The following is a 25,377-nucleotide window of genomic DNA, read 5'->3' on the forward strand; positions in this document are numbered from 1 at the left end:
GACTCAACAATCCGTTGAACTAGTTCAACTCTCTACCTTTTCCTGTCATATTATCTTTTTCTCTTTCTACTTCCTTACAGCCTTGATTTTGTGTAAATCACAATGCCCCTTTTTAATGGTGCCTTTGTCTTCATTTTGGACCTTCTGGCCTATTGTTATTTATTTCAAGGCAAATCTCTTTGTGAGGTCTGAAATCGCACTGACAAAAATTTTTCCTTCTTATGAAAATATGATTATAAATACCAAAAGCCTTTCACCTTTTACTTAGTTAAGAAATATCTATTTTTAGGCTATCTTCATGTGTAAGCACTTATATCAGTTACTATCATTGCAATAATGCTGCTAAAATACCCACTGTACTGTAAAAGAAAATGTATTTATGTATTTATTGCTCTTTTTTTTTCTGTGATGTAGTGAACTGGCCTGTGGGGCTCTGCTTTAGCCTGTTGGCTGACTGGGCTTTGGCTCCAGAAAGTGATTCTAATTCAGGTCTGCTCCAGGGTTTCTTATCCTTGGAGCAGCAAATGGCAGGAGTCCCAGAAAAAGAAGCAGAAACATGCAATGCCTCTTACAAAATAAGTACAAAGCTTTTGTCAAAATCTCTCAACAAAAGTCTTATGGAAACTTATGCTTATCTACTTCACATCATAGCATAAAGAATTCTACTTAACACCCTCTAAGCAAGAAATTATATATTTTTTAAATGTGTGTAATGTATAAATACTCATGAAGTAAGAGTTTTTTTAGACTTTGCCTTCCTTCACACTTGGGCCACTATACCCTTCTCAGATTTTTCTTACCTTTCCCCCACACCCAATTCTTTTTACTCCAAACCTTAATACAAAAAAGAAACCAGATTTTAATAAATACAATCCTTTTCCACTAAGAAAAAAAGTTGTAATTTTTGTATCTGACTGGTGCTGGGTTAATGTGATTAAAAACATAATTGGCTAGCACAGAAAGCCTCTCCAATGAAACAGTATATAAAGAAAACTTTTTATTGTTGAATAAACATTAAATGAGAACGAGATGTGTATCTTAGGCAATCTGCTAAAGAGATTGAGAAACCACAAACACGTGTTACCCTTTTAAATAGCCAAGCAGATATAACCTCATTAGATGCATGTTCTCAAGAGAAACAGTAGCTTGTTCTCAAGTAAGAGAACTTGACACCACTGTTTGTCACTCATAGTTTATCTTAAATTCACCTATAATTGGGGTTACCATCTGTGTTGGCTTTATTCAAAGAAAAAATAAATTGGCCTTATTCAAAGAAAAAATAAACCCCATATCTTTATGGCAGGAGGTACTTTTGCAATTTGGCATATGTTGGACTTCTACCTTTTCACAGGAACTGGGAGATTGGAATGCTCTCTTCTTAAATGATTATATTTCAAACAAATGATTTACAGGTCCTTAAGGATGCATTTTCAAATTTTGAGAACAGCAGTAGGCTAATTTCGCATTTTAAAAATTATATATACTTGAAAAAGAAATAACTGACAATTAAAATTTTTCTAAAATGAGGCTCTAAGATAAAAGGAGGTGAACAGGAGTCTCTTCTCTTATTATCAATGGGAGTCTCTTCTCTTCTTTCAATCCTAACACTAACACTAACCCTAACCCTAAAAAATTAAGCCTCTTTTTATTTTGTATTTGCCTCACTTAAACTAAGAGTTCACTGTCCCTTCACTTAAACTAAGAGTCAATCACTCAAGCAGAAGTTTAAAGGAACTCCTTTCTTTGGCCAGAGGAACTTGGGGAGGTGGGAATTTCTCCCAGGATAAATTCCCCTGTTCCTTCACCCACACCGGAATTTTCCAGCTCTCTAAAATCCCCTCCCACATAGTGGGAGCTCTCTTTCCTCTCCTGGATTCCATCTTATAATAATACCATCTGCCAAAAAAGGGAAGGGCTGATGAGCCCCTCCCTACCTTCTCAATGCTGCATGAGTCCAACCTAAACACTACTTCAAATATAACAGCTGTTACGTGTTAAGTAAAAGCTATTGCCTAAAAATAAGATTTTTCAACTAGAATTGGGATCTTTATATTTAAGAATTATCTTTTCAGTAACATGCTGGCAGTGTTCCAGGTCATGGTCTCCATCAGAAATTACCTCTGGTTCAACAATAGATACCAGTCCATTCTAAAAAGGAAAAGCAGGGAAGCAAAAGTGAAGCTGTGTTCACTGTCATCCTTTCATTAGGAGGAGATTCAGCAGTTGCAATTGGTTTAAATTGAAGCCGTTATGGAGAAATCCTACATAGGTGACTTAAAGCCAGTGAATCTTTTTCGGAATGGAGTAAAAAATAAATAAAAATCCTTAATTTCGATATCTCTTTCTAGAGACTATTCTAACTGCCTCAGAACCTAGTGGTTACCTTTTTAGGGCATTCAAGCATAATCATTAAGAAAAATGTCTCTAGTTTGGGCTAATGAAGAAATTCAAGCAGTGTTTATAGTTCTAATTGGGAGTCTCCAGCTATCCACAACTCTAGTAACCCCAACATAGTTCTCACAGAAGTAAATCAAACTTAACTTAGACCCGAAGATGTTTTAGTATGCCTTGGAAACTTTAGCATTTGGCCATCTCCTCCAAGGAATTATTTAGATTTGAACTTGGTCGGAGCTGTCACTCTTCAGCTAGGAATCTAAGAAGATCATGTCTTGGATGTTATGGAGTATAGACAAGCAAGATATCTGGCCTCAGCCTGGTCACTTCTAAGACAGCTTAAGAAACATTTGCAGTTATTTGACAGAGGGCGGCAATTGATGACATTATCCTTTGAACTCATAGCTTAGTTGAACTCCTGTTGGCTTGTGGGACCAAATCTTTCCCTACTACACTTGGTTATAGCAAAAAAGTCATGAAAAATGCCACTAGGATATACTGGCATAGACAGAGTTTTTCTCTTTATTTATATTTACTCCACCTAATGCAGTAGTTCCATTTTAATAATAGATATTAGAACAGGAAAGCAAAGTTGTTCATTGAGAAGAATGCTAAATAACCTTTTAATAAGCTTCAGAAAGGACTAGAATTTTACAAAACTCTGTTTATCAATTTTAGTATTTTTTTCTGTTTCCTTGAATTGTAATTTCTTAATCAATGTGATTTAAATTGAGCTAAATATCTTTCATTAAAAAACAAGTATTTATTCTGATTTTCTTGTTTCTCAATCACATCTCTATTCTTCCACTAATCTCTATTCAAAATGTAGTTAGCCTTGCCCAAGGATATTCTAAGGAAATAAATCTTAAGCGATATTTGGTGAATAGATGACTATGGGGTCAGATAAGCTTTAGAAAGTATGTGTACAACTATTTTTCAATATAAAAGTCACATTGGTTAATGGGCCATTAAATAATTTTAACCGTTTGGGGACAACATTTACTTTTGTATGTAATAGAATAGAAAATTTCAGAGAGCATTACTTATAATACACTTATGGGGATATATATTTTACCATGAAACATTTGCAGTTATTTATTTTTGAGTGTATTTGTTGGCATGTGTATATGAGATCGGATCGTTGGAAATAAATGAAGACCATGCAAATGGAAATAAATCAAGGCTACTTATTCAGAGCTTTCTGTAGCAAGAGAGCCAGCCACCATAAATTGTCTTTGCCAGAGACTTAAAGGCAGTCAGGAAAATGGAAAATGTTATAAGTTAATAAAGAAGGAGGCTGGGCACAGTGGCTCACACCTGTAATCCCAGCACTTTGGGAGGCTAAAGGCAGGCTGATCATGAGGTCAGGAATTTGAGAGCAGCCAGACCAACATGGTGAAACCCCATCTCAAAAAATAAGAATAAAATAAAATAAATCAGGAAGGATTCAGTTCTGCTTTGGTTGGTGGTTGTTGGTGTGGAGAAACTGGAGATAAGCTAGCTGCCAGGTTAGTCTGAGTAGCACATTTATCTGTCTCAATTATCCTAAGTGGGAAGTAGAAAGAAACATGAAAGAAGTTTGCTGTCATTGACCAAATATGACATTTCTTGCTCTCTATTGTTGCAGAGATTATGGCTTAGTTCCCTGGATTTTTTTTTTATGTAGGTCAGAGCTCTATTATCCAGTATGGTCTGGTGGCTGTCCAATATATATTCAGTCCTTCAGATTTAAAAAATAATAATAACTACCCTTAAAACTTATGTTACTTTGAGAATATATTTTTATATTATTTGTAACCTTTAATCTTCCTTCTACATTTCCCACTTAAAACAAGTTGCAAGTTTTATCATGTCTTTTACCATGTTTTGCTCCACTCTAATATCTTTTATTTTGCGCTTCTTTAATTATTCCAAAACTAACCCCAAGTCCTGTCTTGAATCTGCTTTTCTCATAAATTTAAGTTTTAGTTTTGTTTCTTCTTTATTCTAAAATTGCTAATGTCTTTCCCATTCTTATATAATTAACTACATTATATCCAGATGTAAGAAATTCTTTACCATCTGCGTATAATTTACTTTTCCACTTATATCTTGAAAGCTTTTTCCTTTTAAATTTTGATGTGCCTCCTTCTTCTTCTATACTATAATTACTAAATTACATATACAAAATCCTTTTCAATCGTTAGGGACCATATGAAATTTAACTTCCTTGAAGCAGTCTCCTGGGATTGCCCCTACATTCACCTAGTTTTAACATGAAAACAATTTTTTCTTCCTCTGAATTTCTAAAAGATCTTGAATAAATAGCAACCACTTGTGTCATATTGCCTTACGTTTAAATTAATTGTGTATTTATATCATATAACTAATAATTGTCTTTATACACAGAATCTTTATCTTGGTCCGCATATAAAATTTTGTAGCCTATGTGCAGACTTTGTCTGACATGTATTGTTGTTAAATAAATAAGACCAAACATCTGACTTTTGAAATTTATTTTTCAGTCTACAAATAGTATATCCTAAATAAAACAATATTCTTTTAAAATTATAGGTATTCTTTAGAGAATTTTAGAATAATTAAAATGCAGAAAATAGTAAGAAATTACCTGTTAATACAAATTGAGACTAAAGACTATTGACTCACAATTCTCTTTTGAGAATAAATTTTTACTGGACACAGATCCCCAGGAGCCTGAAAGCTAAACAAACACAATAGATAAGTAGTTTTCAAAACAACTCTCAAAGGTTAAACTTGATATGAAGAAATCAGCTCCAAAGACCTAGTATTGCTGTTTCTATACCCATCACCAATTTTCCAAAATGCCTGTTTAAATGTTATACTTATTTCCTTAAGAAGATACCTAATGCCATTCATCTAGGAACCACCCTTACCATCATCACCTCTACCATGCCCAGTAATTAGCTCAGCCCTAATGCAGTCTCAGTAATAGTTTATAGATTGAAAAATTTTGTGCTGATCGTTCCACAGGATCAACATGATTGTTTTTAAAGCAAAAGACATCTTCTGCTCATTTCGCCCTGAATTTTCTCAATGTACTCTTTCATAATATTAAGTAAGAGTGGTTGATCTTCCTCATTTGCTTTATAGATATAAAGTTATACTTCCAGATAATTATAAATCCATTTATCATCCGGAAGATACAGTAAAAGCAATAATGTTTCATCGTTTTTGATGGTGGCTGTCGGGCTGTTTGCAGTTAAGGTTCTTTCAAAAGAAAAATCCATTTACTTGATTGCTATTATAGTTCAAAAAATATTGATGTATCCCTACTTGCAAACTCTTTTAAACAGGTAGCTACAGAGATTTAGTTAAAAATCTATATTCCACTTTGTTCTTTCATTCAAGGTACTTCAAAAGAAAATGTTTAAAATATAGACAGGTTAAGTGAAGTTGCAAGTGAACCATGCTATGTTGAATCTTTTTATAAAAAGAAATGTTTCCCGAGACTTTCATTTTACTGCTCCATTATTAGATTATAAACTCCTAAGAAAGTAGTGTCATGTCTCTTTAATCGACTCTTTATCAAGTTTAGTTCATTTCACACAATATTAGTGTGACAGTTGCTATGTATGGAATATTTAGTGTACGCAGCCAGAATGGTTTTCTCTCCTTATAATAAAATCAAAGGCCCTTAACATAGCACACGAGGGTAGCACCACATCTCTATAATCTCATGTCTCACCTAACCCTCCCTCCATCTGAACTCTAAGTATACTGAGCTGCTGAATTATTCCAAATGTGCCCTTTTGTTCACACTATCATTTCGTGGTCAAACTGCTCCCGATACCCACAAAGTTACGAGCTACCTCTACGTCATTCCTGATAAGCACACATTCATGCAAATCTTGCAAATCTTAGTTCATCTTTCTGTTATAATCTTTTTTGTCTTTCTACTTCTTAGAAGAATTGTTCATTTTTTTCTCCCTGTTCCCAATATATTTTATTATCAAATTACATTATTTATTAGTCTTTCATGTGCCTGTATGCTTGTCTTTTTAGTAGGCAATAATAAATTGTCTTATTTACCTCTATAGTTCCAACTTTTAGGACATAGTACAATTTCAAGAATTTTTTGGAATGATGACAGATATTTTAATGAATACATGAATGAATAAATGTGTGAACAAGAAAAAAGGTCAGAGTATCTGAAAAATTGATAATAAAGCTATAATTAGTTGACTCGCTGGATGATAGAATCTATTGATTTGAAAGTTTTACAATGAAAGTGTCCTTAAGCATATATCTGAGTTTTACAGCTTCAAGCAGACTGTTAAAAAACTTAAAAATATGTGACAAATAATTTTAAAATGTATTATGAATACACCTATTTGGAAACTCTTATAGACATACTCTTGCTAAAATATACTGGGGAACACTAGCCAAAGATAGGGATTATTTTAGCAAATTTTTTGTGCAGATTCATTTCAGTGTTGATTTCGAGCCTCTTGTGATAAAGATGTTTTTTTCTCTTCCTAGGATATCTTTCTCATGGGAAATTTTGTGGTTTGTTTTTAGGTAAAAGAGGTGGTCAAGAATTTTTTAAGATAAAGAATTAGCTACATTCTGTCCAACACCTTTCCTACCAACTGTGCATGTTTTAAAACTCTGAGATGATTTCAAAAGTGCATGTCCTGTGTTTTCTGACTTACTGGGTACGTTATAGTTTAGACTGTTAAAGATAGATAAAACATGAAATGATAAGGAAATCCTACTTGACTTGCCTTGAGGTAGCATTTTAAAAACTTAGTCAATTGTTTATATATTTAAAGTTCTTCAAAGGAACTCCTTGGCATTTGTCTTGGCAGAGATTATGGCATGTACCTTTTTTGTGACTTAGGGGAGGAAAAAGTTCCCCTCTACCCTTTTAGGGTATTTAACTATGTATAAGAAGCTGAAATAAGATAGATTAACAAGAGAAAAAGCACCTAAGTTTTATAAAAATTTTATATGTACGTGAGAGTCCTCAAGAAATGAAGATCCAAAGAAGTGACCACAGAAGAAAGCTTATGTACCTTTTAGACAAAGAAATAATAAATTTGTGAATAAGTGAGAAGACAAGGGGTTTGGGCTGGGGCATTAACTTATGGGGAAGTGACTAAGATATAGTAGGGAACACTAGTCAAAGATAGAGATTATTTTAGCAATTTTATTGTGCAGGTTCATTTCAGTGTTGATTTCAGGTCTCTGGTGATAAAGATGTTCTTCTCTTCCTAGGATATCTATCTCATGGAAAATTTCATGGCTTGTTTTTAGAACTCCTCTTTAAAAGAGAGGAGGTCAGAAAGTTCTGTATCTGCTGTTTCTCAAGTGCTTTCATCTCAAAATAAACAATTTGCCAAAGTGCCATATTTTAGGGTAGCATTTCCTGAACTACTTCAGTGGCCATATTTCCTGCCCCCAGTTCTTTGTACACAGTATATGCTCTGCAAATATTGAACTGAAATGAATTGATCATACATTAAAGTTGATGAGAATAGCATTTAGATTTCCTTAACTAAACACTTATAATCATCAAGAAATGTGTATTTAAAAAATTTAGTCCTATCATACTCCATTAAATGTTTTGGACATGAAAGAAATTTATAAGCTAGGGAACCATTATGTTAGTTAGAGCATTAGTTATTGATTTTGAAATTGTCATATTGTGGAGTTTTTCAAAGTGTTATGATATTTCAGGAAATATATTACTACTACTAAATAATGTTTGAAGTACCTACATTTGTAAATTATATATTTCTTTTTAATTAGGTAGAGAATAATTAATCTTATCCATAAAAATAACCTTAATCCCACACTCTTATATTTCAACGTGTTCTCATGAGACAGAGAGAGAAAGAGGATGGAGCTGTAATTATTAAGCAGAGTCTTGCATAAAATTCCTGAAAACTCACAGCCAGAAAAAAATTCTGATAATCACTGGGTTGAAGCAAAATGCTATATAATCCAAATTCATAGGACTCATACCTATGAAGACTGGCAAACTCCTTGTCTGATCAAAGATATGTGCAGTTCCTCTCGTCATCCTCTAAATTTGTGATCTAAGAAGTGAGATGACAATATAAAGGGTTTGTCATAAATACTCAGTACAACCATAAAACAATTTCAAATTAACGATTTTTCAAGTAACATTATATTTAGAATAAAAGAAAAGCACAGTTTTTATCACAGTTAAAGAGTTTCTAATTCTGTTAAACATGTTAAGGTATTCTTGTTGGGCTTGGTGGCTCATGCCTGTAATCCCAGCTACTAAGGAGTTGAAGTGGGGGTATTATTGAGGTCAAGAGTTTGAAACCAAGTCTGAGCAGCATAGTGAGAACCTATTTCATTTTTTTTTTTTTTGAGACGGAGTTTCGCTCTTGTTGCCCAGGCTGGAGTGCAATGGCGCGATCTCGGCTCACCGCAACCTTCACCTCCTGGGTTCAGGCAATTCTCCTGCCTCAGCCTGCTGAGTAGTTGGAATTACAGGCACTCACCACCATGCCCAGCTAATTTTTTGCATTTTTAGTAGAGACGAGGTTTCACCATGTTGACCAGGATGGTCTCGATCTCTTGACCTCGTGATCCACCCGCCTCAGCCTCCCAAAGTGCTGGGATTACAGGCGTGAGCCACTGTGCCCGGCCAAGAACCTATTTCTAAAAGAGAGGGAATGAGAGAGAGAGGGGGAGAGAGAGAGAGAGAGAGAGAGAGAGAGAGAACAACTATGTATTTTTAGAGTGTCTCTATTTGCAATATCTCAAAGAGTGCATGATGCAACTACTAGCTGCAGATGCTCTAAGAAGTTCTGTGTGAAATGGAAACCCTTGTCCCAGAGTATACTTGCTGCTATTCTAAATTTTGCATATTTTTATTAAATTGTTATACCCATTCTGAGGCATTTTAAATGACAGTGTTTTCATCATGATTGTAAAACACTTCATGCATTTATTTATTATTGCAAATATGTCTTTCATTGCTTTCTGTGGGCAGTCATGGATTTCCTCCTCAAAATCCCTCTAAATGTTGACTATAGTGTCATTTGTCTGAAATGCTTGAAGGTGAGAAATAGTTTAACACACAAGATCTTTTCTAGCTGCATGATTCTGTATTTCACAACTTTTGTAAACCCATTGCTGAGATAATGGGAGTCCTAAAAGTCTTCTTAACCTTAAGATTCAGCAAAACTACAAGTTTTATATATCACTTTTTTTAAACGTACACAGTTTCTCTGTAAAGTAGTTTAATTATAGTGTCAACTGTTGTCAAGTCAGAGATTGATCAATGAGTAGTTCTATGTCACTTTAAGTCCAGATGTTACTCTTTGACTGGAAATCTGATTGAATTTAAAATTAGGGTTTATTACTTTAGGCATCAAGGATCAAAGTTACTTGGTCACTTTAAAAAAGTGTTGAAAATGCCCTGTTTCTACAAATTTTAGCCACTGCCATTTAAACCTATATTCACAATATCTGAACTCACTGCATGAGCGCATTCTGACTGCTCTGCTTTTATTTCCTCTGACCTCCCATCCTAATTTATTTCAGCACCTCTTTCCCTGCTTCTGGTTTCTTTGCCTGCACAGCAGGGAAGAAAAAAAAGAGCAGAATCATGTGCTACTCTCTATGGGTGCTAACCTCTGACTCTGGGGAAGGATCCTCACTTTGTTTCTTCCAAATTTAGTTGTGGATGATTCACAGATATTTAGCTAACAGTGGAGCAAACATAAATTACAGAAATTCCAACCCCATTTTCTATCAAGTACCAGTAAAATGCTAACTAAATTTTTTTTGTGTTGAATTGATGTTTCAGTGGTAAATTATATTGTATCAGTAAGAAACCCTGCAGGAAACAAATGACACATTTATACTGGGTGTGGGGGGGCAGAGCTTAAGGAAACTAACAAAGAATTTTACCATATCTCTAGCTATTGACAGCAGGGAGCCATTAGTACCTTCAGGAACTATAACCACAACTTGGAGGACAGCTGTATGGAGTGGGCTGCCTTACATAAGTGTGGCTTTCACTAACGGGACACAGCCATCACATAACTATCAGGCAAAGAAGGAATTGGGAGAAAATACCCCTACTTCACTGTCTTCCTGACCTCCTGACCCCTAGTCTCCTACCAAATGCTGCCCACTGCCTGACAATTTTCTGTTCTCTTACCCACAGAAAGCCTGATAGCACAGGGTCCTGACTATCATAGGACCATGTGGATCAGCATTTACCCACACCCTGGAAGCAGGAAACAAGTGCAAAAAGCAGAGCAGAGAAGGGGCAGAATGGCTTTAGTGGTTAAACAGAAGATTTTCAACACTCTGACTTTCAATTTCAAGACAACTATACAATTTAAATCATTCAAAAGACATAGCTGAAATATGTATCACCATATTATTTTCTCTATGAGATTTTGTGATTGCTTATATTGTTTATTAATAGGACCATATATGTATGTTTCTGATTGCCTTCCTTCCTTCTTTATGCATTCCACAACTGTTTCTTTCTGTGTGTGTGTGTAAAAGCGATTTATTAGACAGAGAGAGAGAGAGAGAGAAAGACAACTCCCACGCTGTCATGGGAGGGGACCCAGAGAAGGAATCCCACAACTGTTTCTTAAATATTATGCTCTCAGAGAGGGTATAGTGTTTAAGAACTCACATCCTGGAATCGCACTGGCAGTATTCAAAAGCTGGCCCTGCCACTTAACAATTTGTGTGTCTTTAGACAAATCCATTATCTTTTTGGGTCCTCATAGAGCTGTGTCAAGATTAAATGTAACACCTTAGAACCATGTGATACATAAATTATATGTATGTGTTTAGACACTTGGGATACAAAGTAAAAAATAAATAAAAATAAATAAAACTCATGGGGAAAAGACAGATGAGTAAACCAATAATTATAATAAAATACCTGGACCAATATAGGTATGTCCAAGGCCTACAGAAGCCCAAAGAAAAGAGCAATTAAGAGTGCTTGCAAGCTCAGAGCAGTCTTTATGGAGGATGCATAGTTTGACCTTAAGAAACAAACAGTAATTTCTTGACATTTTGTACTCAGAGAACGCCTTCTTTTCAGGCAGAGAAGATAGTATGCCTCAGGGCACAGAGGTTGAAAGGGAACAAGTGCTTCAACATGTCTTTAACTTAGGTTGCTTTTGGGAAAATGATGGGAGACAGGACTGGAGAGGCAGGAAACCTGAGATTATGAAGGGCCTTCTATGATAACAAAGTTGAGGAGATCTAAATAGTTCCCAAATTACCTTAATAGTGTGCAAGGGTGAAACTAGTGGGTCAAAGGAGTGGAGACAAAAATGTCTCTGAAAATAAGACTATCCTGTCGTTTTCAACACTGGACTCAAGGAATTCTTTCCTTGTCCTCATTTTTCTTAGTCTCTGGCTTACAGTGTTTCATTCCATTCTCTCTCTCAATTATCATGGGACAATAGAAAATAGTGTGGGCATTGAAATCAGGGAGATGTTTAGTAGAATCTCGGTTGAGCTATTTCTACATATATAACTGTGGTCAGCTTATCAGAACTTCATTTTTTTAAATACATTAATGGGAAATAATGGTGACTGGCTAATGGCATTGCAATAAAAATTACATGAGTTAAAATGATTATACCATTCAGCAATCCTCTTTCTAAAAAATAATCAATAATGTCAGCTTATATTCTTATCTTCCTGGAAATCAAATCTATGTCTCAACGTTAAGATACTCCAGTCCCCTACCTGTCTATTATTTTTTTCACCAGTGGTCTCAGCTTTGATTCCCTAGAAAACATAATAGAAGCAAAGATTATAGACTTTATTGATGAGCTTGGAAAGATGCATTTCTAAGATGGAAAGATGTGGGTGGGGAATATATAAACAGAGAAATTGGAGAATGAAATATAAGGTAGTATGTTACTGAACTGGCCACAGCCTCACAAGAAACACAGCTGAATGTTTGATTATGTGAGTCATGTGGACCATTTGTGTTTTAGAACCACCTGTTTTGGGGGAAGAGGGGATAGCAATTTATCTACTGGTCTCCTTCCCAACTCTTGCTCCTTGATGGTCAAATTTCATCTCTCAGGCTTTAAATTCTCCAGAATTCCATGCTTTTATCTAGCCCCTGTGGGATGATTCCTGTGCCCTGTGGAGTCAAATCTAGGTACTGGAGCTGCTATAGTTTATGTTTCAATGGACAAGAAAAAGGCAGCTGTAACCACGGTTGTTTTGTCCTTAAGCATGCATGAACCTGAGGCAACTGGTAACATTAGAAGAGGAGCCAATGGAAATGATCATCAGTGTGTCACTTCTGTCATATTCTATTCATTAAAAGCTAAGCAATAATTCTGGCCAATAATCAAAAGAGGAGAATTTGACTCTACCCTTCTTGTTTGTTTGTTTTGAGATGGAGTTCCATCTTGTTGCCTAGGCTGGAGTGCAATGGCATAATCTTTTCTCACTACAGCCTCTGCCTCCTGAGTTCAAGTGATTCTCCAGCCTCAAACTCCCAAGTAGCTGGGATTACAGGCACCCATCACCACGACAGCTAATTTTTGTATTTTTAGTAGAGACAGGATTTCACCATGTTGGCTAGGCTGCTCTCGAACTCCTGACCTCAGATTATCTGCCCTCTTTGGCCTCCCAAACTGTTGGGATTACAGGCATGAGCCATCACTTCTGGCTGACTCGACCTTTTGATAGATGCATCAAAGAATTTACAAACATCTTTTAAAATCACTACAGAATGACTTGACAACAAGTTGCAAACATAATAGCTCATGACTCCCACATACTCACTTTGATTTGCACCAAAGCAAAAACTTTTTTTATGTAGCCACAAAACAACCATACAAATCAACATTAATAAAACACTTCCAAACAAATTAACAGGCCACATCCAAATTCCACTAACTACACACACACACACACAGACACACACACACACACACACACACACACAACACACACAGACGTATCTTTTTGATTTCTTGTCCAGGACTCAAACCAAGAACCTACATTGCATTGTTATCATGTCTCTTTCATTTCCTTCGTGTTTCCCCATCTGTCATAACCTTGATAGCCCTAAAGCGTCCAACCTTTTATTTTGTGATATAGCCCTCATTCTGGGTCCCTGCGATATTTTCCCATATCCAGACATAGGCCACACATTCTTGACAGTGATACTACAAAAATGATGCTTGTCCTTTCAGTACATCACACCAGGAGGCAAACAACATCAATATATGTGATTATTGATCACCTAGTAAAATTGATGTCTTCCAGGATTTTTCATGAGAACATCACCAATTTCACCTTTGTGATTTTATGTGTTTCATAGAGAGGTAATCTTATTTTTTATCAAACATATTCCCAAGAATCCACAACCACTGTGATGGTTGTCAAATGTTACTTTTCTTTTTTTCCCGCTTATTCTCTAATAACTGTCACTCTATATGGAGAAAATGTTTTTCCTTCTGTCCCATTTATTTATATCAGTATGGATGAATGTATTTAAATTTTATTCAATGTGTTGTACTCTACTGTTATTATTGTGTAATGAGTAAATTGCACCAGAATAAGCAGTGGAGCTTCTTCAAGCTGGCCTTTGTGTCTTTTTGATATGTCCCCATCATCATTCTGTAAGTACCCCCCCCCCACTTTTTTGGCACAACAAGATATTCCAGCCTCATCTTATCTTTTCCTTTGTTCATCTCCTAAAATCAACCTCCCTGGTTCCCTTTAGTGAAGAATGGTATGTAGAAACCAAAATCTCAGTACTCAATATACTTGTTTCTATAGAGCTTTATTGGTTTTAGGACTCTTAGTGGATGCAGCTAGAAAATATGTGCACATGTATATGTATATTTGTGTGTATGCATGATATATGTATGGGTATATACCCATGCATATTTCACTATATTCATATTTTAAACTTGAGTTCATACCAATTTTTAACATTTCCACTTAACCCCTTAGAATTCTTTGTAGTCTTTTCTGTTTCTATATTTGTAAATGCTCTTTTTGATAGTGAGAAATCTGGTTAATCTTATCCTCAGTATGTTTCTAATTCTCACCCTTCTCCATATATACTTAATCTCCCAACTCTACTACCTGCCTTTTTAGCCAGCTTCTACTTCTCTGCCCCTCAGACACAATATCACCTACTTGACCCTACTATCTCCTCAACCTCTGGTGCCACCATCACTGCCATCTACCCATTCCACTTTGTAAGAAAAGGGAAGGAAAAAAGACTTACATCTTTTCTGATAACTGCTTTCCCTACTCAGTATGCTTTTTTTTTCTTTTGTCTTTCTTAGTCTACTCAGTAAGATAACTCTGAAGATAGCACCTCTTCTGTGCAGTCTTTACCTCTTTTCCAACCTCCAACTCCAAGGAGACTTTGCTAATACCTCCTTTGTGCCTTCAGTTAAGGACAGGGGCTACATTTTATTTGTCTGTATGTTTTTAGTACCTTATTTTTTTCTATAAATGTTAGAAACTAATTAAAGGTTTTATAAATGAATAACTAGTGCATGACAAGTACTCCACAATAGCATGGTGATTAAGACTTTATACAAGTTGCGTGAAATTGGGCAGGTTATTTGAACTTCAGTTGTCTCACCTATTAATGGAGGTGAGAATAATTCCTTCATAATATTGGTATGAGGATTAAATTACATAATGAATATTAAGAAAATGTTTCACTGTACTAGCACAGTTTCAACGTTCAGTAAATTAATGATAGCTATTATTTGTAATTATTCTCTGTACATATATATATATGATAACACTTATCTATTGCATATTATTTATTTTTTAACAAGTGTATCTTGCCTGCTGCATATTAGTTTGCTTTCCTACTACTGTAAAGAACTGCCGGAGGTTGGTAATTTGTAAAGGAAAGAGGTTTAGTAGTCTCACAGTTCAGCATGCCTGGGAAGATCTCAGGAAACTTACAATTATGTTGGAAAGTGAAAAGGAAGCAAGACACCTTCTTCACAAGGAGGCAGGAAGGAGAAATGCCAAGTGAAGAGGGGAAGAGCCCTTGGTAAAACCATCAGATCATATAAGACTCACTCAGTATCATGAAAACCCCATGTGGAAACCACTCCCATGATTCAATCACCCCAACCTGGTCTCACCTTTGACATGTGGGATTATGGGAATTATGGGGATTACAGCTCATGATGACATTTGGGTAGAGAAATAAAGCCTAACCATATCACTGCTGCATAGGAAAATAAATTCAAAAGCAGTGGTAAATAATAGGTACATATTTACTTTACTTACTGTGTATCATTTCTCGTCTATGTTAGAGAGTATTTTTACTTCAAAATTATACCTTAATTTAAAAATATAATCTTAATTTTAAAGAGTGTTGTATTAATGGAGCAAAGAACAAAATATGGCTTCAAATAGTACATTAGGCACTCACTCCCAACACTAATCCAAAGAAAATAGAAAGTATATTAAAAACATAATAATGCCTAAGAGTGAAAAGAGAAAATTTACAATTGTTTTGAGGCTGTAGGGTGTTCCTAAAATAAGTACATGTAAATAAACATATAAATAAATGCTTATTTGTTATTGTGTTTTCTTGATCAAACACAAGTTTCGTTCTCACTTAAACTACTTCCTCCTGTGCCTTTTTATCATAGGTGTAGCAATCATTATGATTCACTGAATAAATATTCACATATGCTATGTTAGCAGAAAGTTTACGCTGCTACTCTAAATAAACTTCTCATTAAATCCAAGGAAATAGAGTTAAAATAGCATTAAGAAAACACTTAAAAATAATTAGAGTAGATACCCATCACAAAATTAAGTGGGGAAATTGTATTTATTAAAAAAAAATCAGAAGGGTAGGAAGCAATAAAAAACAACAATCATTAAAATCATTAAATATTTAGGAAATGACAACATAATTTTTCAATATTTAAGTTAATTTTTAATTAGATGAAATAAACAGTGTATTAGTAAATTGAAATGTATAATATATAAATGTATATATGTGCATGTATATGTGTATTATATATAAGGAATTATTGAATTCTTCTAGAATGCAAAATAGAGAACCTTTAAAAATGAGAATTTGAAAGGTTGAGCAACATTAGGTCTAAATTCCCAATTTTTATCATTCAATGTGAATGAATTTCTGAAAGATGAGTACATCTAATAAACAACATTTTAGAGGAAATAATGGTAACAATTTCCTAAAACTGAAAAAAGTTACAAAGTATTTCACAGTAGTAATCTATTGAACACCTAGTAGAAAAACTAGGTTTTTAAAAAAGTACATTTAAAAACAGCAAGTCTGAAAAGAAATCCTAGTTTGTGAAAGAATGGAGAAGAAGGAGCAGATTAATTATGAAAAAAATAAAATCAATTAGGTATCATATTTCTTATCAGAATGCTAAATGGATAAAATAATAGAGGAAATTATCTTCAAAATGTTGAGAGCAAATAGTTTTGAAGTAAAATTTTATACCTTAACCACTGTTATTCAATAGTGAGGGCAAAATAAAGACATTTCAGATGAAGGACCTCTTCTTTCAATAACAATTTTTAGAAGAAGGTATGAGTAGCAAACTGTGAGCATAGTAATAGTGTCACCCCCAATCACCTAGCACTTTGCCACACCTATTTCCTGTTTAATCTTCCTTTTCTGTACCATGTATCACATTCTAAACTAAGATGTTATTTGTTTGTTATTATAGTTTGCAAACATTCAATGGAATACATGCTTTCATAGAGCAGAAATTCTTATCTGTTTATTCATTATTATATCCCAGATACCTAGAACAGCATCTGACAGATTTAAATAAGTAGTCCCCCTTGTTCATAAGGATATGTTTTAATAGCCCCAATGGGTGCCTTAAACCACAGATACTCCTGAATCTTATACAGGCTGTGTTATTTTCTCTCTAGACAGACAGACAGACAGAAAGACAGACAGACAGACAGACAGACAGACAGACAGACAGAAAGACAGACAGACAGACAGATAGCATAGAGATTAATTTGTAAATTGGACACAGAAACAGATTGACAACACTAAGAATAAAATAGAACAATGATATAATATACTGTCATAAAAGTTACGTGAATGTGTGCTCTCTCTCAAAATAATTTACTGTACTACACTTACCTATTTTGGACCATTGTTTATGCTAGGTAACTGAAACTACAGAAAGCAAAATGCAGGTAAGAGGAACTAGTGTATGAGATGATCAACTATTTGTTGTATAAACTAATAACTGAATGATGGTTTAACATATGTGAAGTGTTCACTCTGATGATAGTTTCTTTAGCTGTGCAGAGCCTTTTTAGTTTAATTAGATCCCATTTTTCAATTTTGGCTTTTTTTGCCATTGCTTTTGGTGTTTTAGTCATGAGGTATTTGCCCATGCCTATGTCCTGAATGGTATTGCTTAGGTTTTCTTCTAGGGTTTTTATGATTTTAGGTCCTAAGTTTAAGTCTGTAATGTATCTTGAGTTAATTTTTGTATCAGGTATAAGGAAGGGGTCCAGTTTCAGTTTTCTGTATATGACTAGCCAGTTATCCCAACACCATTCACTAAATAGGGAATCCTTTCCCCATTGCTTATTTTTGGCAAGCTTGTCAAAGATCGGATGGTTGTAGATGTGTGGTGTTATTTCTGAGGCCTCTGTTCTGCTACATTGGTCTATATGTATGTTTTGTTACCAGTAGTATACTATTTTGGTTATTGTAGCCTTTTAGTGTAGTTTGAAGTCAGGTAGCCTGATGCCTCCAGCTTTGTTCTATTTGTGTAGGATTGCCTTGGCTATACAGGCATTTTTTTGGATCCATATGAAACTTAAAGTAGTTTTTTTCTAATTCTGTGAAGAAATTCCATGGTAGCTTAATGGTGATAGCATTGAATCTTTGGGCATTATGTTCGTTTTCATGATATTGATTCTTCCTATCCATGAGCATGGAATGTATTTCCATTTGTTTGTGTCCCCTCCTATTTCCTTGATCAGTGGTTTGTAGTTCTCCTTGAAGAGGTCTTTCATGTACCTTGTAAGCTGTATTCCTAGGTATTTTATTCTCTTTGTAGCAGTTGTGAATGAGAGTTCACTCTTGATTTAGCCCTCTATTATTGGTGTACAGAAATGCTTGTGATTTTTGCACATGGATTTTGTATCCTGAGACTGCTGAATTTGCTTATCAGCTTAAGGAGATTTGGGGCTGAGACAATGGGGTTTTCTAAATATACATTCATATCATCTGCAAACAGAGACAATTTGACTTTCTCTCTTCCTTTTTGAGTACCTTTTATTTCTTTCTTTGGCCAGAATTTCCAGTACTATATTGTATAGGAGTGATAAGAGAGGCTATCCTTGTCTTGTGCTGGTTTTCACAGGAAATGCTTCCAGCTTTTGCCCATTCATTATGATATAGGCTGTGGGTTTGTCATAAATAGCTCTTATTCTTTTGAGATACATTCAATCAATATCTAGTTTATGGTGAGTTTTTAGCATGAAGGGGGTTTAATTTTCTGCATCTATTGAGATAATCATGTGGTTTTTGTCATTGGTTCCGTTTATGTGATATATTACATATATTGTTTTGAGTATGTTGAAGCAGCCTTGCATCCCAGGGATGAAGCCAACTTCATCATAGTGTGTAAACTTTTAGATATGCGCTGGATTCAGTTTGCCAGTATATTATTGAGGATTTTTGCTGCAGAATGGGAGAAAACTTTTGCCATCTATCCATCTGACAAATGTCTAATACACAGAATCTACCAAGAACTTAAACTAATTTACAAGAAGAAGCAATCCTGTGAAAAACGGGTGCAGATATGAACAAATACTTCTCAAAAGAAGACATTTGTGCAACCAACAAACACATGGAAAAAGCTCATCATCACTGGTCATTAGAGAAATGCAAATAAAAACCACAATGAGATACTGTCTCACACCAGTTAGAATGGTGATCATTAAAAAGTCAGGATACAACAGCTGCTGGAGAGGATGTGGAGAAATAGGAACCCTTTTACACTGTTGGTGGGAGTGTAAATTACTTCAACCATTCTGGAAGACAGTGTGGCAGTTCCCCATGGATCTAGAACCAGAAATAACATTTGAACCAGCAATCCCATTATTGGGTATATACAAAAAGTATTAAAATTTGTTGTAATATAAAGACATAGGCACATGTATGTTCATTGCAGCACTGTTCACAATAGCAAAGACTTGGAACCAACCCAATTGCCCATCAATGATAGACTGGATAAGAAATATATGGCACATATACACAATGGAATACTACACAGCCATAAAAAAGGACGCATTCATATCCTTTGCAGGGACATAGATGAAGCTGGAAACATCATTCTCAGCAAACTAACACAGGAACAGAAAACCAAACACTGCATGTTCTCACTCTTAAGTGGGAGTTGAATAATGAGATCACATTGGCACAGGGTGGGAAACATCACACACCAGGGCCTGTCATGGGGGCAGGGGTCTAGAGGAGGGACAGCATTAGGAGAAATAACTAATAGAAATGATAGGTTGATGGGTGCAGCAAACCAACCTGGCACCTGTATACCTATGTAACAAACCTGCACATTCTGCACATGTATCCCAGAACTTAAAATATAATAAAAATAAATAAAATATGTGAAGTGAATTAGGCTCAAGTATTTAAAAAATGTTGTCAAACTTTAATAGGCTTTTTAAAGAAGTTGTTGGAACCAGTAGATAAAAAATAATTGAGGGCATAAAAAACTTCAATTTGACAAATATAACGAATTGAATTCACTTATTTATCCACTGCGAGACCTGGATATACATACACTGAATACTAAAGAAAGAACATCAGAAAGCAACAACAAAATGATACCCCAAACCATAAATTTTAAAACACTCACAAATTATTTATGAGCTAAAAAGTAAACCAAAACATAAACTATAAACTTTTTACAAGTGAACAATACAATCTCTCCATATTAATTTAGAATTAATTTTTTTAATTTTTAATAAATAAGAAAAGTGAAAATACACTAATAAAAATGTTCTAAGATTTCAACTCAGGAAGACAGAAAAAAAGCAATATAATCTAAAAGAAAACTGAATATGGAATACAAAAATATAAAAAGAAAAGTTATTTAAATTAAAATAAAAACAAGAGCCGGGCATGGTGGCTCACACCTGTAATCCCAGCACTTTGGGAGGCCAAGCAGGGCAGATTACTTGAGGTCAAGGGTTCAAGACCAGCCTAGACAACGTGATGAAACCCCATCTCTACTAAAAATACAAAAATAGTTGGGTGCAGTGTTATGTGCACCAGAGGTTACAGCAATATAATCCAAAGATTATACAGCAATATAATCCAAATCAGCCGAGATCACACCACTGTACTCCATCTGGGTGACAGAGCAAGCCTCTGTCTCAAGGGAATAAAAAAAAGAATTTATAACAGTAGCAAACACTGGTTCTTTGAACGGACTAATAAATTTGACAAACTTTTGTAAATATGAAAAAAGAAAACCAGAAAGTAAACACAAATAGCATTAGAAGTGAGAAATAATTATGGCATATTCATAATGGAGATATTTAGAAATATTGTAACAGGGTTTTGTTACAACTAAACTACCAGCAAACTTTGAAAAATGTCACTTCTCTAAGGTTTATAAGTTGCAACTATGGGTCCAAAACCCCTCTCTGAGAAATGAAAGAAAAAAACAAACAACAAAAAGACACTTAAATAGAAAAATAACCTTAGAAGAAAATAAAATGATAGTCAGATGCATACCAAACTCATCCATACAAGAATCTAATTTTTTGTTGCTGTACAAATTAACCTAAAGACTAGTAAAATGTGGAAAATTACTAACATTTTCCCTTGTTATTAAAACCAGATAGGATCAGCATAAGAAAAAAAAATAGACCATTGTCCCTGATAGACTACAAAGTCTAAGAAAATATAAAATCAAGTCCAGTTTTTTAAAGAAATCATTAAAAGCATATATTATTTATGCTAAGGATACAAGAATGTTCAAAAACATCTCTAAAACATATTGTTTGGTTAAAAAGGAGAAAGAAGATAATATGGACAGTATAACGAAAGTATGATATATATAATACTGCATAGGTTTTGCGAAGACAATTTTTAGGTTTCTGTAATGTTACATATTAGATATGTATGTGTGGAATTACACATCTTGAAAAAAGAACTTGAAATATACACATTAAATTGGTGTTAGTGAATATCAGAGGAACTAGGAATGTGTTCATACTGGGGTGTCAGGAGAGACTATAACTTTATCACAAAGTTACATTTTTAAAATTTGTATTGATTTTTAATTTTTACTATTGTTTGTTTGAAGACAACTGTATTACTAAGATTTTATGTGACTTATAAACCACCACAATAATTTACTGCTAAGGTTCATAGTTACACAGTGGTGATCCCAGGTATTTGAAGTTTCTCTGGATACACCTCAAAGGGTGTTTTAATGGCATTAAAATACTTTTATTTTCAACCTCTTTTAATTCATCCAAGAAACATTTATTAAGGAACATAGCTGAGTAATTTGGAATTCAAAACTGACTGTTGCCTCTGAGTATATGTATATGTCTAGTTGGGGAAGTAATTCAACCAACAAGTACCAGACTGAAGACAGATTCTAGGTGAGAAGTATTCATTGATTTCTGTAGGAGCATAGACACAGATAATGTTCCCTCATTACCTGGTCATGATTCAAGGATTTGCCATATCCTATGGTAATTACAAAAATAAGAAAAGCCTTTGGGATTTGAGGGAAATACACATTTGTGTCTATGTGTGTGTGTATTTTTATGTATATATGTAGTACAGAGAGAAATCTGAGATCTTATCATAATTTTTCTGTTAAGTAAATGGCCTCTGGCAACCTCATTAGCTCTGATGACCTCAGATTCTTCAGCTACTAAAAGAAAGAAAGATACTAATCATTCTCTTAAGATCATTTTCTCCAGTCTTAGCTTTAACAGTGGCAAAAAAAAAAAATAACATTGGAGAATATATCTATTTTTTGTTCTGAAATATCTCCACAACAAAAAGCATATATCTACCTAACTTGTAGTATGGGTATCATATGCCTGCAACCCTTGGAAGGTGACTTTTATCTTCTATTTTTACAGAAATTGAGAAAGAAAGTTGTGGTGATCCTGGTACACCCTTATATGGAATTAGAGAAGGTGATGGATTTTCTAATCGTGATGTTTTAAGGTTTGAATGCCAGTTTGGATTTGAATTAATTGGAGAGAAATCCATTGTTTGTCAAGAGAATAACCAATGGTCTGCAAACATACCCATCTGTATCTGTGAGTACCAAATGTTTTGCTTCCATACAGCATATGTTACCCTGTCCTTGCATATAATTGCTTTTGTAATTAATTGCAAAGAGCTGCATCCGTGTAATTATTTTGGATGAGTTGCACTCTGTGATGCTATCTTTAACAAGTGTGCTTATGCCAAATTATAAATTTTATTACAGATTTAAATACAGTTACCACAGTTAACTTGGTAATTGCAAAATATATGTTACATTATATTACATATGTTCTTATAATATTTTATTTTGTGGCATCTTATACTTTCTAAATAGCATACTTCTTATGGAAATTATACATCTGAATGAATTCTAATAGACTTGTTTTAATACAGTATATGTTTATTTGCAATAAAAAACATTGAAATATTTTAAGCTTATATTGTATGTATAATACATTAACTTATTTTTGCTTGTAGATGCTTACACTAATGCATGAGGTGCCTTTTTTATATTGTGTAGAATAAAATTCATTAACATTAATGATATACAATATGCTTGGATTCAAATTGTATTTCTTCAAATACATTAAGATATAGACATTTAACTGCAGCAAAAATATAATTTCATGCACTTGGTGGGCTCAATAAAATACCGTCTTTATTACATTAAAATGAAGGGAATATATTTAGAACCTGGCAGAAATTTCCCTAATAACAATATATTGTGTTTGCTCTTCAGGAAGTCTAGAAGAGGAAGAGTGCACAGGTCCCCATCACAGAGCCTTTTTATTTTAGTTCTTATCTTTAACCAAGATCACTTTGTGAAGTTCTTTAAAGAGAAGAAAATATATTAGGAGGGTCTGATTTGATTTACTAAAGCTTAGTAATACTTTGAAATAGTTTTGTTGAAAATTTTTAATTCTAGGTGTTCTTCTAGGAAGACAGTGTTGGCTTAATACTGGATAATTCATTAATGTAATATATCATATAATGTTTTATATACCAGTAATAACTAATTTGAAAATACATTTGAAAGAGAATATGTTCAGAAAATATAGTTATACATATAAATAACTTACATAATTCCCAATAACTCATACCAAAAAATTATAAAACTTTACAAGAAAATGTTATGGGAACAAAATACAGATAGATGCCATGTTCCTGAATGATAAATCATTATATCAAATACATGAATTATACAGAAATTGCTTTGCAATTTTAGTCAAAATTCTAACAGCTTCTCTGGAAACTTGACCTACCATATTGACATATAGCTAAGTAAGAAACAGTAAAGAGTAGATACAAGAATTTTGTAAAAGCAAAGTACTTATGTGGATGCTGAAGGATAATATTAAGTTATGAGTGTGGTACTAACAAAATTGTAACACACTGGGTCAAGGGAAGTTACATAAAAACTGCATCTGATATAGTTAAAAATTTAAAGTATGATATAAGCACCTGTCTATCTGATAAGGACGGTTAAAGTGGTGTCTTTGGTTAGCTCTTGTTCCAAGTGGGGATCATTTAGATCAAGAGATGGCAAATAGACTGTAGGTCACATCCATTCTCCTGCCTGCATTTTTAAGTAAAGTTTTATTGGAATATAACCAAACACTTTCATTTACTGATTGTCCCTGGCTGCCTTCCAACTACAATTGCAGAATTAAATAGTTGTAAAAGCGATTGTATGGTTTGCAAAGCCAAAGCATTTACTACAGACTCCTTTACAGAAAAAGTTTTCTGACCCTTAACTTATATCAGGAGTTAAAGAATCAAATTATTTCAGAATGCAGGCAGGAAAGGGTGTGAAAAGGAAATGTGTGCACACATTTTGGAAGTGGTAGGAAGCTGGGGTGCCTTAACTTTTCAAGAAAAGCTAGAATAAAAGATGCTTTTCCCCTAAAAATGAAATATGATGATTTACAAATGTGATTTTAAATTTTTATGGGGGCAGAAGAAAAAAAATCAAGCCAAACACATCTGCAATCTGAATTCAATCCAATGATTGTCAGTTTGCAAGCTCCAGTTAACTTATAAAATTATGCAGAAAAAAATAAATTTAAAGTACAAATATTTTTTGAATGATAAAAGTTAGAGAAATATCAATTCATAGATATAGCTATACCTATGGTTTTATATTTGTGTAGATAGAGAAATTGATATTGGTGTAATGTCTGAATGTTAATAAAATATATGATCCTTAAAAAAGTAAGAAATGCAAACAATTATTTTAATATTCAAATTAAAATGAATTATTTATGCCAAAATAGTTTAAAAATAAGAAAATAATGAGAAAGTTTTATGCATATTATCTAAGAGATCATAATGTTAAATGACTAGAGTTTATAAGCAGATTATTTTTTAAAAGAAAATAAAAATGTCTAATAAACCTATGAAATCTTTAACTTCTCTAGCAGTCAAAGAAATGCAAGTTAAGATAATGAGTTATCATAGATAAGGAAAATAATCACAATACTATACTGGCACAGTTGTATTCTCCGATATTTCTGTTATTTTTCAATAACATTGAAATAACTTTTTAAATCATAAAAATAGCAAAATTTTTTGAGTCTTAAATTCATATCCTTTGTCAAACTAAGTATTTTTTTTGAAAATGTATACCAAGGAACTAATGAACAACAACAAAAAACTTTCCTCAAGAGTATGATCACTGTTATTTATATTTCAAA

The 25,377-nt window shown here is 33.9% G+C and overlaps 1 protein-coding gene across 11 annotated transcripts in view; it reads left to right on the forward strand.

The window, feature by feature from the left end:
* The window catches only part of CSMD3 (CUB and Sushi multiple domains 3), a 1,279,316-nt gene that overhangs the window by 747,670 nt on the left and 506,269 nt on the right, over window positions 1-25,377 (forward strand). For all 11 annotated transcript variants that reach the window (XM_002759280.8, XM_017965625.4, XM_035276379.3 and 8 more), the window contains one exon: window positions 22,552-22,734. In XM_002759280.8, the coding sequence (XP_002759326.1) occupies window positions 22,552-22,734 (183 nt within the window). The remainder of the gene's footprint in view (window positions 1-22,551; window positions 22,735-25,377) is intronic.

This window comes from Callithrix jacchus, chromosome 16, assembly GCF_049354715.1.
Source record: "Callithrix jacchus isolate 240 chromosome 16, calJac240_pri, whole genome shotgun sequence".
Lineage (NCBI taxonomy): Eukaryota > Metazoa > Chordata > Mammalia > Primates > Cebidae > Callithrix > Callithrix jacchus.